At 43.9% G+C, this 17,770-nt stretch overlaps 2 protein-coding genes across 3 annotated transcripts in view; one reads left to right on the top strand and one right to left on the bottom strand.

Annotated features, from left to right (window-relative positions):
* Positions 1-17,770, bottom strand: part of LOC121285547 (interleukin-15 receptor subunit alpha-like) — an 86,247-nt gene that overhangs the window by 58,503 nt on the left and 9,974 nt on the right. The window lies entirely within an intron of this gene.
* Positions 1,637-1,964, top strand: LOC121285549 (cytochrome c oxidase subunit 6A, mitochondrial-like). Its single transcript, XM_041202078.1, has one exon. It carries the CDS (start codon positions 1,637-1,639, stop codon positions 1,961-1,963), a length of 327 nt encoding a protein of 108 aa, XP_041058012.1. The 3' UTR covers position 1,964.

Raw genomic sequence — 17,770 nt, 5'->3', positions numbered from 1 at the left:
TTCCAATAAATTATATAGATTTTTCTTTTCCCACCTATTTCCATTATTTTTAAATCTATACCTCTTATGCCCTGTTAGTCTCATTTCACCCCACCCCCACTAGAGCTGTACCTTGTGTGTCCTGCCATCCATTCTTAATTAGCACATTCTCTTAGATAATATCACCACCTTCAAAACCTCTTTGTTCTTTTGTCTGTGACATCTTTTGATTATCTGCACCTATCACTGCTTGCTTGTCCCTACAACCACCACCCCCCCACAACTTCTATCCCCCCACACCCCCCACCTTAAACCAGCTTATATCTCACCCCTCTCCTAATTTTACTCAGTTCTGTTGAAGGGTCATGAGGACTCGAAACGTCAACTTTGCTCTTCTCCGCCGATGCTGCCAGACCTGCTGAGTTTTTCCAGGTAATTCTGTTTTTGTAACAGATCACTAACCACTCAGTATTGTCAGCTGATGGGTTTAAGTTTGGCTGCGAGTCAGGTAGCTGCTAAAGCTTAAGCAAGGAGAATGACCGTTGCCAAGGGTTGGAAGTTGCCTGTGGAACTATAGTTCAGGCTGCATTGGAACAGAACAAGATGCAGAGAAGAAAAATTACATGAATGGTACTGTCACTATATAAGGACATTAGTATTGCAGTACTGCTCCAGTAAAAGAATCATTTCAATGCTTTCCACCAAACACAAAATAAAACAAGATTGTCATTAATGTGCTCAGTGAGGTCTGCATGCTTGTCTCAAATTTGGTGATTAATATTTCAGAAATATCCATAACATTTTCTATTGACTGGTTTGGTTTTTAGCATGAAACTTCGAAGTTTAAAGATTATTAATGAACACTTCGTATTAGTTGTCCACATGAGGAAATGAATAGCAACATTCAGCCTTCTTGTCAAACCAAGCAAACAATAAACATCCACTGAACTGGCTGGACCACAAGGCTTGTTGTCTTATGGGTCTATCAAGTTAATGAAGCTTTTCACAGCTCACAAGATAATTACAGATGAGGAAGGTCAAACAGCACATCTTAATTCATTCATCCAAAAAGTTCCGCAACTGTAGCATCCATATTCTTCTTAAATGAGCCCAAGACTTCACTTCCACTACTCTGTTTGCAATTCTGTTCCACATGTTGATCACTACAATTGAAGAACTTCCTGTTGTCAGCATTAAAATGGCCCTTTTGATTTAGATCGGTGCCTTGTATCCCCATAACTGAATTTTAAGTATCAGCTGTGGTTCAGTTGGTAACACTCTCACCACTGAACCTGAAGTCTGTGGATTCAAGCCCCAGTCCAGAGGCTTGTGCATATAATCTGGGTCAACTCTCCAGCGCAGTACTGAGGGAGTGCTGCACTGTCAGAGATGCCATCTTTCGGATGAGATATAAACTGAGGACCCATGTACCATATCAGTTGGATGTAAAAGATCCCATGGCACCATTCGAATAAGAGCAGGGGAGTTTGCACTAGTCCTGGGCAATAATTATCTCTCAACCATCATGACTGGAACAGATTATCTGACTATTGTTAAGGAGAGAAGCAGTTAAAGAAGTTCAACTGCTAATTATTAGGTTGTTTAACTAGTTACCCATTTGGTTGTATAAAAGGGATAACAGTCTCGCTCACACAAGATGGCGGCGGTTTGGGCTCATATTTTGCGCCGGAGTTTCAGCTCTGCGCGGCAGCTGTTGGCCGCGGCCAGTGGCGAGGAACACCAAGGGGCACGTATGTGGAAGATCCTGAGCTTTGTTGTTGCTGTTCCTGGTGTAAGTGTCTGTATGTTGAACTGCTACCTGAAGGCGCAGCAGCACAGCCACGAGAGGCCAGTCTTCGTTCCTTATGATCATCTCTGCATCAGGAACAAACCATTCCCTTCGGGTGATGGGAAGCACAGTTTCTTCCACAATCCCCATGCTAATCCTCTGCCCACTGGCTGGGAAGATGCAGAGGAGCACTGAAATTTTGGAGCAGAGAATGGCCCTAAGTTGATGGACCATTCCTTCAAGCCTAAGAGTTATGTAAATGTGTGCATTATTTTAAAAAATAAAGATAGAAGACTTATGAAACATGAGTTCACCTTTGATGAGGTAACACCATAATAAAAATACTGTGGAAAAAAAAAAGGGATAACAGCTGAGACTTGTTCTCCCTGTGGAGAGTTTTATGACAAGCAATAAAATTCTCTCTGAAGGAGTCTGTCTTGGTACTGATCTTCATTTCTAAACTATTATTGGAACTTAACATTGATAGCAGAGGATGGTTGTTGTTTGTAAGTAAAAGATTGGAAACTAAGCTTTCTTTGGACAAAAGACTATCTTTGGAGTTAACTATAAGGGCAGAGTGGTTTGGAGTCACTCAAAAAAACAAAAAAAATGGCTGAATCAAAATGAAGAGTTTCAGGGTATGTTTACCACCGACGTTTTGAGAGCGAACCCTATGGAAGCAATGGAAGAATAAAGTAACTATGTGGACACGGGTTACGTCCTTGCTAAAGAAAAAACAGGGAATGGCCTTGGCACTTTCGTTACCATACAAAGGCAAAATAAGATGTAAAGTATTTTCGATTTGGACCCTGAGCATTTGGACACAGTTGAAAGTTTGGAAGAGCTTTTATGGGTAAGAGCTGTAAGAGCTATCAAAAAGATGATTTAAGTGCTTATGAAGCCTGGTCTGATTTTGACAAATTTAGAAAGTTCCATAGATTGCATAATGGAATTCGGTAAACTGTGTACAAGATTGGGCAATTTCTAGACGAAACTTTTGCAATCTGTGCTGGTGTTCAAGTTACTAGACTGTGCCAGAGTATTGAATATGGACAGGCTTCTAGTTCTAACAGGAGTTAAGTTTACAAAAAGACACACGGTGCTAGAAATGATGTTCGAAGCTCTAAGACAATTCTTTGGAAAACATTCTTTTCCGGCAGTGTTCGTGGCGCAAATGAGTCGTTCGCGGTAAGACAGGAAATGGAGGATACAATGTTAATGTTAAGGATGATGAGTTTGTTTAGAAACAGGATGCAGGCATCAGAATGAAAGGAGATTTGTAACTAGAAGCAATGGGGGCAGAAACACCTTGGACAATTATGGCAGGAGAAAAGAATTCTGGATTTATGACAAAAGAATGGACCCCAGATACGCCCAGGGTGTGGTCAATCGGTGTTTTAGATACGATTCAACATACCATTATGCAATGAACTGTCCTAAATAAGGTGTTTGAAATTAAACATGAGAGAGAAGATTCAGAAGATGGAGATATTGACTAAAGAGAGGGCATTGCATTAGTTACAAGAAATTTCAGCCCAGTGATGAATGTCTTGGTGGCAAAGTCCTTCAGCTGTGTGGCGCTAGGTAGCGGATGCACGTCAACAGTCTATGGAATAGACTAGTTAAAATGCTACCTGGACTCCTTAAATGGCAAGGACCGGAATAAGGTGAAAGAATTTGAGAGTTCCACCAGTTTTAGATTTGGAGATGATAATACCCTAAAATCTTTGTAAAGGATAGTGATTCCCTGTAAGATAGCTGGAGTCAATCAATTCATCAGCACGGATGTAGTGTCTAGCGAAATACCGTTACTGTTGAGCAGACCATCGATGAAGAAAGTGTGCCTCCGTCGCATCTGTTCTGATGATGCCACTTTCAAAAACAGTTCCTCTGACATGTCTTCCTTCTTCCTTAACCGAGGTTTACCACCCACGGTTGTTGACAGGGCCCTCAACCATGTCCGACCCATCTCCCGTGCATCCGCCCTCACACCTTCCTCTCCCTCCCAGGACCATGATAGTATCCCCCATGTCCTCACTTATCACCCCACCAGCCTCTGCATTCAAAGGATCATCCTCCACCATTTCCGCCAACTCCAACATGATGCCACCGCATTCCGCAGGGATCGTTCCCTCCGGGACACCCTGGTCTACTCCTCCATCATCCCCTACACCTCAACTCCCTCCCACCGCACCTTCCCATGTAACCGTAGAAGGTGCAACACCTGCCCCTTTACTTCCCCTCTCCTCACTGTCCAAGGGCCCAAACACTCCTTTCAAGCAGCATTTCACTTGCACTTCCCTCAGTTTAGTCTATTGCATTTGCTGCTCCCAATGCGGTTTCCTCTACATTGGAGACACCAAATGCAGACTGGGTGACCGCTTTGCGGAAAACCTGCGGTCTGTCCACAAGCATGACCCAGATCTCCCTGTCACTTGCCATTTCAACACTCCACCCTGCTCTCATGCCCACATGTCCGTCCTTGGCCTGCTGCATTGTTCCAGTGAAGCTCAACGCAAACTGGAGGAACAACCTCATCTTCTGACTAGGCACTTTACAGCCTTCCGGACTGAATATTGTGTTCAGCAATTTTAGATCGTGATCTCTCTCCTCCAACCCCACCCTCTTTCCGATCCCCCTTTTTTCCAATAATTTATATAGATTTTTCTTTTCCCACCTATTTCCGTTATTTTTAAATGTATTTCCATCCATTGTTTTATCTCTACCTTTTAGCCCATTTCAATCCCTTCCCCCGACTCCATCCCCACTAGGGCTATCTTAACCTTGCTCGTCCGGCTTTCCACCCTTCCTGTCGCCAATAGCACATACCTTAGCTAATATCACCACCTTCAACACCTCTTTATCCTTTTGTCTATGACATCTTTTGGCAATCTCCGCCTATCACTGGCCCTCTATCCAGCTCTACCTGTCCCACCCCCCTCCCCCCCACCGCCTTATACCAGCTTATATTTCACCTCTTTTCTATTTTTCCTTAGTTCTGTTAAAGAGTCATACGGACTCGAAACGTTAACTGTGTTCCTCTCCGCAGATGCTGCCAAACCTGCTGAGTCTTTCCAGGTATTTTTGTTTTTGTTTTGGATTTCCAGCATCCGCAGTAGTTTGTCTTTATCAAAGTGCAAATGAAGTTGGACATGGAAAATGACAAGGCCATTGTATTTGGAAAACCTGTGGATTTACAAGTTACACAATCTGAACACGACTGTATTCTTTTAATGAAACCTAAACTTTCTACTAAGGAGATTAAAGCAGTCTTATTAGCATCGGGGGTAGGAATTTAGAAGACAAAAGGCAAATTATGTTTAAAGTTGCATCGACAGTTTGCCCACCCTTCTTAGCAAAGATTTTAAAATTTGCTAAGGGATGGAGAGTACACTAAACTTGGAGATAAGCAAGAGATGTGATATATGTAAGAAGTACAGAAGGACACCGTCACATATGATTGTGAGTCTACCTTTAGCGAGGGATTTCAATGAAGCTGTGGCGCTGAATTTAAAAGTGTGGGATTAAGAAAAGAACATTTTTATTTTATATTTTGTAGATTTGGCAACAAGGTTTAGCCAGTTGACAATTCTGTACAGTTAAAAAAAAAACTTGTGGATCTGGTAATGGAGAAGTGGATAGGGTTTGGATTGGGACCACCAGTGAAATTCCTCACTGATAATGGGGGGGGGAGTGTGGGGGGGGTGGGGGGTGGGGGGCGGGGGCGGGGGGGGTGGTGGGGGGGCGGGGGGGATAAATTTGCTAACTATGAATTCCAGGATATGTGCAAAGACATGAGTATAATAGTTGTGAATTCTGCAGCTGAAAGCCCCTTTAGCAACGGAGTGTGCAAAAGGAAACCTGCGGTTATAGATGAGATGCTTAGTAAAGCACTGACAAACCAAGCTGTAACTTAACATCTGCTCTAGCATGGGCTGTCCATGCCAAAAATTCACCGAAGATGGTTGGAGGCTATAGTTAATATCAGTTGATTTTTAATAGAACGCCAGAATTTCCCTTCAGTCTCGAACGATCAGCCCCCAGCTTGGGAGGGAACTACAATTAGCTCTACCTTTTCTGAATATTTAAATACACTACATGCACATAAAAGTGTTCCTTAAAGCCAAAGTTTCCAAAAGAATTCGGTGAGCTCTAGGTCGCAATGTACGATCATTGGAAACTATTTTCGATCCGGGAGACATGGTATACTATAAAAGTGAAGGACTTAACGAGTGGAAAGGCCCAGTAAAGATGGTAAATACAGTCATTTTACAACATGGGAACCAGACTATTCAGGTACACTCATCAAGGTTAGTTGGCGTGGACTACAAATCTGTGGGTTCGGGAAGTGTTGTAGGAAGGGATGAGGAACCACATACTTCTCATACCCATATGTTGCATGATTGTGAGGACCAGGTAGCTGAGGTTGATCGGGTATCAGAAGATGGAGACAGTAATTTGGACAAAGATGAGGCAATTCCTCCCAGAGGACAACTGTCGAAAGCTGGCACTAAAGTTACGTACTTGCCAGAAGAGTCCAGTCATTGGCAGGATGAGACGATTGTAGATAGAGCAGGGAAGGCCACTGGAAATTATTAAAACTGGTTAAATGTACCAGATAAAGGACAGGAAGTTAGGCCTATGGATTGGGAACATGAAGTACAAAAATGGAAGGCACAGAAATGCAGTATCAGTTCAGACAGTGGGTCTGGGAGTGGACATGCCTCTAGGAAGAGATCGCAAACTGTTGAAAAAGCATCTATAAATGGGAGAGGGAGATCAAACAGTAACGGTCTGGAGTGTGATAGAAGGCAGGATAGAGGGTGTAGCTTAACAAGATCAAGGAATATGGTACAGACTGGTACCGCTACAAGGAGCAGAAGCCCATGTGATCAAGAAGTCTTAGTAACTTCAAACAAATTAGTCGACAAATTAACAAAGGATGCCAAACAGCAAGGACTACTTAGTTGGAAAGAATTTGGGATATACAGAGGTGCCAATTAGAGCCACAGCTCTGTCTCATAGATGGATATGCACAGAAAAGGTCCTTCCTCAGAAAAGGTCCTTCCTAATGGGGTTTTCAAAGCTAAAGCCAGGCTAATGGCACAAGGGTTTGAAGAAAAATTGGGTGGCCGGGATATAAGAGTAGATTCACCTACAGTAGGGAAAATTATGCTGAAGATCATTTTGGCTCTACTAGCTGCAAATTCTTGGGAAAGTAAGTCCACTTATATTGAAACTGCTTTTTTTTGCAGGTATACCAACTTCAAAGGGAAGTTTTGCTCTGTCCACCAAAAGAGGCGCCAAATGCAGAAGGGGCTCTCTCGAAGCTAAGTAAATGCGTACCTGGTTTAAATAACACCTCCAGTGTTTGGTATTTATCAGTGAGGTCAGTTTTGTTAAAGTTGGGCTGTCTTCAGCTGGGACCCAGAAATGTTGTATTGACACCACGGAGGGAAACCTGCAAGCGTCTTTATGATGTATGTAGATTGTTTTTTTTTTTTGTGGGATGGTGGCAGTGAATTTGAAGCGGTTGTCATTACTGGGCTCAGAACGGAGTCTAAAATTAGAAGTCAGGCTTCTGGTGCGTTTAAGTACATTGGATTGGGAATCAGGCAGAGCGGACCGCACGTCCTTTTTACATCAGCAATCCTACTTGGAGAACATCAATCCCATTGCAATTAGTTATGGCAGGGCCTCCCAGAAAGATACAGCCCCTCCTGAAATTGGAAAAAGAGGACCCCCCAAAGTCTAACTGGGCAACTCAACTGGCTAGGCAAACAAACAAACAAGGCTGGACATCAGCCTTGACGGTTTGGAATTGAGCACCAAAATGAATGACGCTAAGGTTGAAGAAATCATTTGGGTAAACAAAATATTGACAAAATTAAAAATGGAGTAGTGTGTTTAGAAATTCCCATCTTTGGGTGATGTTAGAAAAATGAGACAAAACAGAAAATGCTGGAAAAACTCAGCGGGTCTAACAGAGTCTATGGAGAGAAAGACAACATTTTGAGTCAGTATGACTCTTCTTTAGAGCTAAAGAGAAGTAAAAATGTGATGAAATTTATACTGTTTAAGAGGGGGGGGGGGGCGGGTGGTGGGGCAGGTGAAGCTGGATAGAAGGCCAGTGATAGGCGGAGGCAAAGGAGAGATTGACAAAGATGTCATGAACAAAAGGACAAAGGGGTGTTAATGGTACTGGCTAAAGGAGGTGCTGATGGCGGCATAAGGTCAGAAAGCAGAATGTGGAAATAGCAGGACAAGGGTAAGCACTCTGGAAAGAACAACATGAACAATTGACAGATGGCCCTAGTGGGGGAGTGGGGGGGTGGGGGGGAGGGGGCGGTGCGGTGGTGGGAAAAACAATTGTAAATAGGATAAAAGGTGGGGATAAAACAATGAATGAAAAATTTTAAAAATTAAAATTAATATTGATAAGAAGGCTGAGGATGGAGGAGAGATTTCATGGTCTGAAGTTGTTGAACTCAATATTCAGTCCGGAAGGCTGTAAAGTGCCTAGTCGGAAGATGAGGTGCTGTCCCTCCAGTTTGCGTTGAGCTTCACTGGAACAATGCAGCAGGCCAAGGATGGACATGTGGGCATGAGAGCAGGGTGGAGTGTTGAAATGGCAAGCGACAGGGAGGTCTGGGTCATGCTTGCGGACAGACCGAAGGTGTTCTGCAAAGCGGTCACCCAGTCTGCGTTTGGTCTCTCCAATGTAGCGGAGACCGCATTGGGAGCAGCGAATGCAGTAGGCCAAAATGGAGGTGCAAGTCAAGTGCTGCTTCACCTGGAAGGAGTGTTTGGGCCTTTGGACGGTGAGGAGGGAGGAGGTAAAGGGGCAGGTCTTGCACCTTCTGCGATTGCATGGGAAGGTACCGTGGGAGGGGGTTGAGGTGTAGGGGGTGATGGAGGAGTGGACCAGGCTGTCCCTGAGGGATGCTGACATGGTGAAGGGAAGATGTATTTGGTGGTGGCATCATGCTGGGTTGGCTGAAATGGCGGAGGATGATCCTTTGAATGCGGAGGCTGGTGGGGTGAAAAGTGAGGACATGGGGAATCCTATCCTGGTTCTGGGAGGGAGAAGAAGGTATGAAGACAGAGGCGCGGGAAGTGGATCAGACATGGTTGAGGGCCCTGTCAACCACTGGGTGGGGAATCTCAGTGAAGGAAGACATGTCAGAAGCACTGTTGTGGAAGATGGCATCATCGGAACAGATGTGACGGAGGCGAATGAACTGAGGGAATGGGATTGAGTCCTTACAGGAAGCGGGGTGTGAGGAGCTGTAATCGAGGTAGCTGTGGGAGTCGGTGGGCTTATAATGAATATTGGTGGACAGTCTATCACAAGAAATTGAGACAGGGAGGTCAAGGAAGGGAAGTGTCAGAGATGGATCATGTGGAGGGATGGAAATTGGAAGCAAAATTGATAAAATTTTTCCAGGTCCAGACAAGAGCATGAAGTGGCACCAAAACAGTCATCGATGTACCGAGGAAAGAGTTGTGGGAGGATGCCTGAGTAGGACTGGAACAAGGAATGTTCCACATACCCATAAAGAGACAGGCATAACTGGGGTCCATGTGGGTACCCAAAGCCACACCTTTTACTTGGACCTTCGACCTGTCCGCAAGTATAACCCAGAGCTTCCTGTCGCTCCCCATTTCAACACACCATCCTGCTCTCATGCCCACAGGTCTGACCTTGGCCTGCTGCAATGTTCCAGTGAAGCCCAGCTCAAACTGGAGGAACAGTACCTCATCTTCCAGCTAAGCACTTTACAGCCTGCTGGACTTAACACTGAGTTCATCAACTTCAGACCATGAACTCTCTCCTCCATCCTCACCCCTTTTTTCAATATTCATTTTTATTTCTTATTTTTTATTTATTACCCACTGTTTATTTTTCATTTTTATTCATTGTTTTATCCATACCTTTTATCCTATTTTTGATCATTTTTCCCACCATCGCCCCCTCCCCACACTCCACCCCCACTTGGGCCTTCTGTCACTTATTCATGTTGCTCTTTCCAGAGTGCTTACCCTTGTCCTGCTATTATCACATTCTGCTTTCTGACCTTATGCCATCATCAGCACCTCCTTTAGCCAGTACCACTACCAATAATGCCCCTTTGTCAATCTTTCCTTCGCCTCCACCTATCGCTGGCCTTCTAGCCAGCTTCACCTGCTCCACCCACCTTTAAACAGTATAAATTTCATCACATTTTTACTTCTCTTTAGCTCTGAAGAAGTCATATGGACTTGAAACGGTTACTCTCTCTCCACAAATGCTGATAGACTTGCTGAATTTTTCTAGCATTTTGTGTTTTTCTTGCTTTTATTGAGAAAAATGAAACTGTGTTCAGTGATGTCTTATGCAAATCTATGATGGATTTTCAAGTGCAGGAGGATTTACAATATTTCTCATGGAAGGCAAATGCTGTCGCTTTGCATGGGGATCTAAAGATACGAAGAGTTGTAAAAAGTACATTGGCAGCGGAGACTTGCACCCTTGTTGAAGCGGTAGATATGGCATTCTTTACATTTGAGATACTGGTAGAAGTTTTAAATGGAAAAGGGTATTCCGTAACGGTACCTATTGAATGTCTTAGACAATAAATCACTTTGGAGAAATTGTTTACTCTATGAAGTGTGTTAATAAGATATTGCGAATTGACATTGCAAGCTTAAAACAGATGATGCTCGAGAATAAGGAGATTGCCAAGATCAAATGGATTGATAGCAGCTACCAATTATCTGACAACTTCACCAAAAGAGGAGCGAGCTCCAAGAAGTTATTAGAGATCCTCAAAGAGGGATGTCTTTTTTCTTTAAGGAAAAAACACTCCTTTTGTGTGGACATATCTATACATGTGTTCTCTTTTTTTAAAGGAGGGGAATAAACTGAATTTATTGAATGGGAAAAATATATATTGATGTTTGTTTTTTTTTACATAAACGTACAGTTGCTTTTTTAACTAACTGTTTCCTTCCCTTCCCTAACAGATTCCCCACTTAAAAAGTTCAATTGCTAATTATAAAATTGTTTAACTTGTATAAAATAGGTAACAGCTGAGACTAGTTGTGTGTGGAGAGTTTTACGACAAGCAATAAAACTCTATCTGAAGCAGTCTGTCTTGGTTTCAGTCTTAGCTTCCAATACTTGTTTAGAAATGAACAACCATTACCAGGTTGCTGTCTGTGGGAGCTTGCTGTGCATATTTGGCTGCACGGTTCCTACATTAACACTGTGCCTACACTTCAAAAGTAGTTTGAGATATGTTGAAATGTCCTGAGGATGTGAAAGATGCTATATAAATTGAAAGTCCTTCTTGAAAGTAATATTCCAAATTTATTTTTCACATTTCTTTTGCAATCTTAAGTATGTCAATAGGGAAATGAAATATATTGCCGTTCCTTCACTGTTGCTGGGTTAAAATCCTGGAACTCTGTCCCTAACAGCACTGTGGGTGTACCTACAACATATGGACTGCAGTGGTTCAAAAAGGCAGCTCACCACCATCTTCTCAAGGGCAATCAGACCACCTCACAGTCCTTGTGGAGACGGTCCCGTCTTCACATTGAGAATACCCTCTGTCGTGTTGTGTGGCATTACCACTGTGCTAAAAGGGATAGATTTCAAACAGATCTAGCAGCTCAAGACTGGGTAACCATGAGGTGCTGTGGGCCATCAGCAGCAGCAGCAGAATAGTACTCGACCATAATCTGTAACCTCATGGCCTGGCATATTCCCCCACTCTACCATCACCACCAAGCCTGGGGATCAACCCTGGTTCAATGAAGAGTGCAGGAGCAGCACCAGGCATACAACCTGGTGACCCTACACTCCAGGACTACATGTGTGCCAAACAGCATAAGCAGCAAGTGGTAGAACTAAGTGATTCCACAGCCAACAGATCAGATCTAAGCTTTGCAGTCCTGCTACACCCAGCTGTGAACTGGACAAATAAACAACTCGCTGGAGGAGGAAGTTCCACAGATATCCCCATCCTTAATGATGGAGGAGTCCAGCATATCAGTACAAAAGATAACACTGAAGCATTTGCTACAATCTTCAGCCAGAAATGCCAAGTGGATGATCCATCTCTGGCTCCTCCGGAGGTCCCCAGCATCACAGACCAGCCATTCTCCAGCCAATTCAATTCATTCCATGTGGTATCAAGCAGCAACTGAAAACACTGGATACTGCAGAGGCTATGGGCCCTGACAACATTCCGCAATAGTACTGAAGACTTCTGCTTAAGAACTTGCTGTGCCCCTAGCCAAGCTGTTCCAGTACAGCTACAACACCATCACACCCCCACCCCCGCCACATTTCATTCATCATTAAAGTGATGGAAGGGATCATCAACAGTGCTGTCAAGCGGCACTTGCTTAGCAATAACCTGCTCAATGATGCCCAGTTTGGGTTCTGCCAGGGCCACTCAGCTTCTGACCTTATTACAACTTTGGTTCAAACATGGACAAAAGAGCTGAATTCCAGAGGAGAAGTGAGAGTGACTGCCCTTGACAGCAAGACCGCATTTGACAGTGTGTGGCATCAAGGAGCCCTCACAAGACTGGAGTCCATGGGAATCAGGGAAAACTCTCTGCTGGTTGGAGCAATACCTAGCACATCTCATCTCCAGGGCATCACTGCAGGAGTTCCTCAGGGTAGTGTCCTAGGCCCAGCTATCTTCAGCTGCTTCATTAAAGACCTTCCTTCCATCATTAGATCAGTAGTGGGGATGTTCGCTGATGATTGCACAATGTTCAGCACCATTCACAACTCCTCAGCTACTGAAATAGTCCATGTCCAAATTCAGCAAGACCTGGGCAACACCCAGGCTTAGGCTGACAAGTAGCAAGTAACATTTCATGCCACACAAGCGCTGGGCAATGACCATCTCCAACAAGAGAATCTAACCATCGCCCCTTGACATTCAATGCAATTACCATTGCTGACTTCCCCCCACTGTCAACATCCTGGGGGTTACCATTGACCAGAAACTGAACTAGACTAGCCATATAAATAAAGTGGCTACAAGAGCAGGTCAGAGGCTAGGAATCCTGCAGCGAGTAACTCATCTCCTGACTCCCCAAAGCCTGTCCACCATCTACAAGGCACAAGTCAGGAGTGTGATGGAATACTCTCCACTTGCCTGGATGAGTGCAGCTCCAACAATACTCGAGAAATTTGACACCATCCAGGAAAGCAGCCCACTTGATTGGCACCCCATCCACAAACATTCGCTTCCTCCCATCCACAAACATTCACTCCCTCCACCACCAATGCACAGTAGCAGCAGCGTGTGTCATCTACAAGATGCACTGCAGAAACACAACAAGGTTCATTAGCACCTTCCAAACCCGCAACCACTACTATCTAGATGAACAAGGGCAGCAGGCTCATGAGAACATCACCACCTGGAAGTTCCCCTCCAAGCCACTCACCATCCTGACTTGGAAATATATCGCCTTTCCTTCACTGTCCCTGGGTCAAAATCAAGGGCAATTAGGGCTGGGCACAAAATGCTGGCCCAGCCAGTGAGAGCCACATCCCATGAATGAACAAAAAGTCCAAGCTTCTTTCATCTTTCCTCAGCACTTAGACTTCTGAGACTTGATCAATAGTGAGTCTTCTGTGCACTGCCTCCAGCAGTGAACTTTGTCCATGTTTCTCGGTGACTGGATGCAGTACAGATGTTGTGGGCTAAACAGGTAATCATTAGAGAAGGTAGTGATCACATCTTATGTACATTCTACTGCTCTGGCTGTGTGAGTCATCACCACCTGAAAGGATCATAATTTGAAAGATTCTGAAGATCCCCTGAAGGGGGTGATTTATTCCGCAGTCTAAGCAGGAGGAATATAAAGCCGCTTTTTTCACATTTCTTCTCTGTATCAGGGGCATTGCTGGCAAGGCCGGCATTCATTGCCCATCCAAAGTTACCCATGACAATGTCCAAGAGGGTCTGTCAGTACTATATAGGATGAACATGAGGAAAGAGCAGTGAAATGGGATGTGACGTGAAGGGCCATCATTGGCACAGATTCACTGCACTAAAGGATGCAGTGATACTGTGATAAATTGATTGTATATAGTGACCAGTCAGAAGGTGGTACTACAATGAGTTACGTTACGTGATCCAGAATAAGGCTAAAAGAATTCAATAGTGTGGGCAAGCAATGGCCAGGAATGGATGGTTATTTCTACATTTTTGAATAAACGCATTTTATTATGAATCATTTTTTAATAAAGTTAACTGAAAAATTAACCTAGAGACTTTCTAGTGATGCATTGAGAAGCCATGGCTCTGGGATTGATTGCCCTCCCTGGGGCAGATCTAGCCCATTGTTCAATAAGGTTTCTATCTTGCAGGGCACAGGGCATAGAAGAAGGAGCCATACGGTGCCTTGAACCTGCTCCGACGTTTAACATCATGACTGATCTTTGACTCCAACTCCACTTTCCTGCCCTGTCCCCACAGTCCTTGGTTCCTTCAGCATGAAAAACATATATTATGATTAGCTGAGTGCATAGTGAACAGTGAGAGGCTGGCACTACAAGGAATGGCATGATGCAGAATTAGGAAAGAAGAATTTAACAGCATAGGCAGACACAAAAATGTGCAGTACCTACACAGGATTTGTCCAAAATGATTCTTCATCCATCGTACTTAGACCATAAGACCATAAGACATAGGAGCAGAAATTAGGCCATTCGGCCCATCGAGTCTGCTCCGCCATTCAATCATGGCTGATAACTTTCTCAACCCCATTCTCCCGCCTTCTCCCCGTAACCTATCTATCTCCGTCTTAAATATACTCAATGACCTGGCCTTCACAGCCTTCTGTGGCAATGATTTTCATAGATTCATCACTCTCTGGCTAAAGAAGTTTCTCCTCATCTCTGTTCTAAAAGGTCTTCCCTTTACTCTGAGGCTGTGCCCTCGGGTTCTAGTCTCTCCTACTAATGGAAACATCTTCCCCACGTCCACTCTATCCAGGCTTTTCAGTATTCTGTATGTTTCAATTAGATCCCCCCACATCCTTCTAAACTCCATCGAGTATAGACCCAGAGTCCTCAAACGTTCCTCATATGTTAAGCCTTTCATTCCTGGGATCGTTCTCGTGAACCTCCTCTGGACCCTCTCCAGGGCTAGTACATCCTTCCTGAGATATGGGGCCCAAAATTGCTCACAATATTCTAAATGTGGTCTGACCAGAGCCTTATAAAGCCTCAGCAGCACATCCCTGCTTTTATATTCTAGTCCTCTCGAAATAAATGCCAACATTGCATTTGCCTTCCTAACTACCGACTCAACCTGCAAGTTTAACCTTAAGAGAATCCTGGATTAGGATTCCCAAGTCACTTCTTTGCCCATTCTCCTAACCTGTCCAAATCCTTCTGCAGCCTCCCCGCCGCCTCAATACTACCTGTCCCTCCACCTATCTTTGTATCATCTGCAAACTTAGCCAGGATGCCCTCAGTTCCTCCATCTAGATCATTAATGTATAAAGTGAAAAGTTGTGGTCCCAACACTGACCCCTGCAGAACTCCACTAGTCACCAGCTGCCATCCTGTGAAGGACCCCCTTATCCCCACTCTCTGCCTCCTGCCAGACAGCCAATCTTCTATCCATGCTAGTACCTTGCCTTTAACGCCATGGGTTCTTATCTTACTGAGCAGCATCCTGTGCGGCACCTTGTCAAAGGCCTTCTGGAAGTCCAAGTAGATAACATCCATTGGCTCTCCTTTGTCTAACCTACTCGTTACCTCCTCAAAGAATTCTAACAGATTTGTCAGGCATGACCTCCCCTTGATGAAACCATGCTGACTTTGCCCTCTTTTATCATGCACTTCCAAGTATTCTGAAATCTCATCCTTAATAATGGACCCTAAAATCTTACCAACGACCAAGGTCAGGCTAATCGGCCTGTAATTTCCCGTCTTTTGCCTCACTCCCTTCTTAAACAGGGGGGTTACATTAACGATTTTCCAGTCCTCTGGGACCCTTCCTGACTCCTGTGATTCCTGAAAGATCATCACTAATGCCTCCATTCTCTCTTCAACTATCTCCTTCAGAACTATGGTGTGTAATCTATCTGGTCCAGGTGATTTATCCATCTTCAGACTTAATGCACACCAATTAGTTAAATAAGATTTGGTCCCAATTATCAATATGGCAGACAAAAGAAACTGGAGGAAAATAAGATTACCACCTCAGATTGGATGTATTCTTGGAGGAGTCATCACATGATTCCGCCTTCGACAGCCCCACCCCATCACTGCTGCCATTGATCTCCAATGTGCCTATACTCGTGATCTACCACCTTCCCATACCTTTTGGAAAGCGAATGGACTCTTTGTTACCTGACTGACAATCAAGAATCATCCAGTCAAACAGCCCTTTTCCCCCATATCCGATTAGTATTTCAACTGTAATTTTTTTGGCTGGGGATGTATGTTGTAGGGACCTCCTCAGGAGTTGGTATTAGGATCACTATCTTTCTTGTGATATCCAAATGCCCTGCACTTGGGCATGGGAGAACAATTTCAAAGTCTGCTGGTGATACAAAACTGAGCAATGAGGAAGGTAGTAGCAAACCTCAGGAGGATAGAGGGGGCTGGCACATGGCAGATGCAATTTAATGATAAGTGTGAAGTGATGTACTTTGCAAGAAATAATGTGGAGAGGCAGTATAATCTAAATGTACTTTTTTTAGGAGGTGCAAAAGCAGAGGGACCAGGGGTGTATATTCATAAATCCTTAAATATGGAGGGTAAATTGAGTATTAAGAAAGTATTTAGAATACTTGGTCTTTTTAAGCAGGGGCAATGACCATAAAGAGAAGGTTGCCATGCTAAACCTTTAAAAATATCACCGATTCGGTCTCAGCTGGAATGCTGAGTACAAGTCTGGACACCATGCCTTTTAGTAGGCCTTGGAGAGAGCGCAGGGGAGGTTCACCAGGATGATATCAGGGATGAGAGACAGTTATGTGGAGAAATTTGGGAAGCATTTTTTTAACCTGAGAGCAGGGAAGGGAGACCTAATAGAGGTATTAAAATCATGAAAGGCTTTGACAGAGAAAGTAGTGAGAGACTGGTTACTGACTCACTTGACAGGTGAAACAGAGGTCGTAGATTAAAAATAATTGGCAAAAAGGGAAATTAGGACAAATAATTTCACATAAGGGGGTGTTAAGGTCTGGAATACACTACCTGAAGCAGTGATGGAATCAGATCCCAGGGCTTTCAAAAGGCAACTGGACGTGTATTTGAGGAGATATAATTTGTAGGGTTATGGGGGGAAAAAAACTGGGCTGTGGGCCTAAATTGGATTACTCTTTCAAAGAGCCAGCACAGGCATGAGGGGCTGAATAGCCCCCTCCAGTGCTGTAAGGTTCCGTGAATTCATGAACAAAGTGTTCAAAGAAAATTTAAATAAAAATCAAGGCCCTATAATCTTTCTCCTGGGTTATGGGCAGTGCCATGGAGATTAATTGTTAATTGAGACTCCAAGGCAATTTCAGACAATTGGTAAATCCTACAGGCTACTCTCTAAAGTAGTTCCAAGAGGCTGGTTAGTTCTGGAAGCAGGCTGTTTCTACCTGTCCTTGAGGATGCGGGGTTAATTCTGGACATGGGAAGATGCAAAGAAAGGAAGGAGAACCAAAAACACAGATGGTTTCACATGCAGTTAGCTGGAAATGCTCTTTGATCATTCCCTGGCCGTGATGTATGCCAGATCAGAGATCAACAACGGAAGTTCTCACTTTTGAGTGCGCATCTGAGCAGGTTTTTAAATGCCCAAATTGATAATGAATGATTAAACTGACCATTTTTATTAATTTTTCTACTTAATTATTCACAGAATTTAAACACAGCCCTCCAAGTACAGAAACTGGCCAAAATCTGTGCTATGTTTATCTGGGTGCTGCAGTAATGGGTGACTGTTGATGTAGTTTGCTGTGTAGAAATGTTCTCTTAAATTT

This window comes from Carcharodon carcharias, chromosome 13 (genome assembly GCF_017639515.1).
Source record: "Carcharodon carcharias isolate sCarCar2 chromosome 13, sCarCar2.pri, whole genome shotgun sequence".
NCBI lineage: Eukaryota > Metazoa > Chordata > Chondrichthyes > Lamniformes > Lamnidae > Carcharodon > Carcharodon carcharias.
Note: the sequence above shows the minus strand (reverse complement) of the source record. Positions and strands in the feature narration are given on the sequence as shown.

What these genes read in the sequence shown, in the direction of transcription:
- LOC121285549 (XM_041202078.1), top strand. Translation starts at nt 1,637, where the DNA reads ATGGCGGCGGTTTGGGCTCATATTTTGCGCCGGAGTTTCAGCTCTGCG.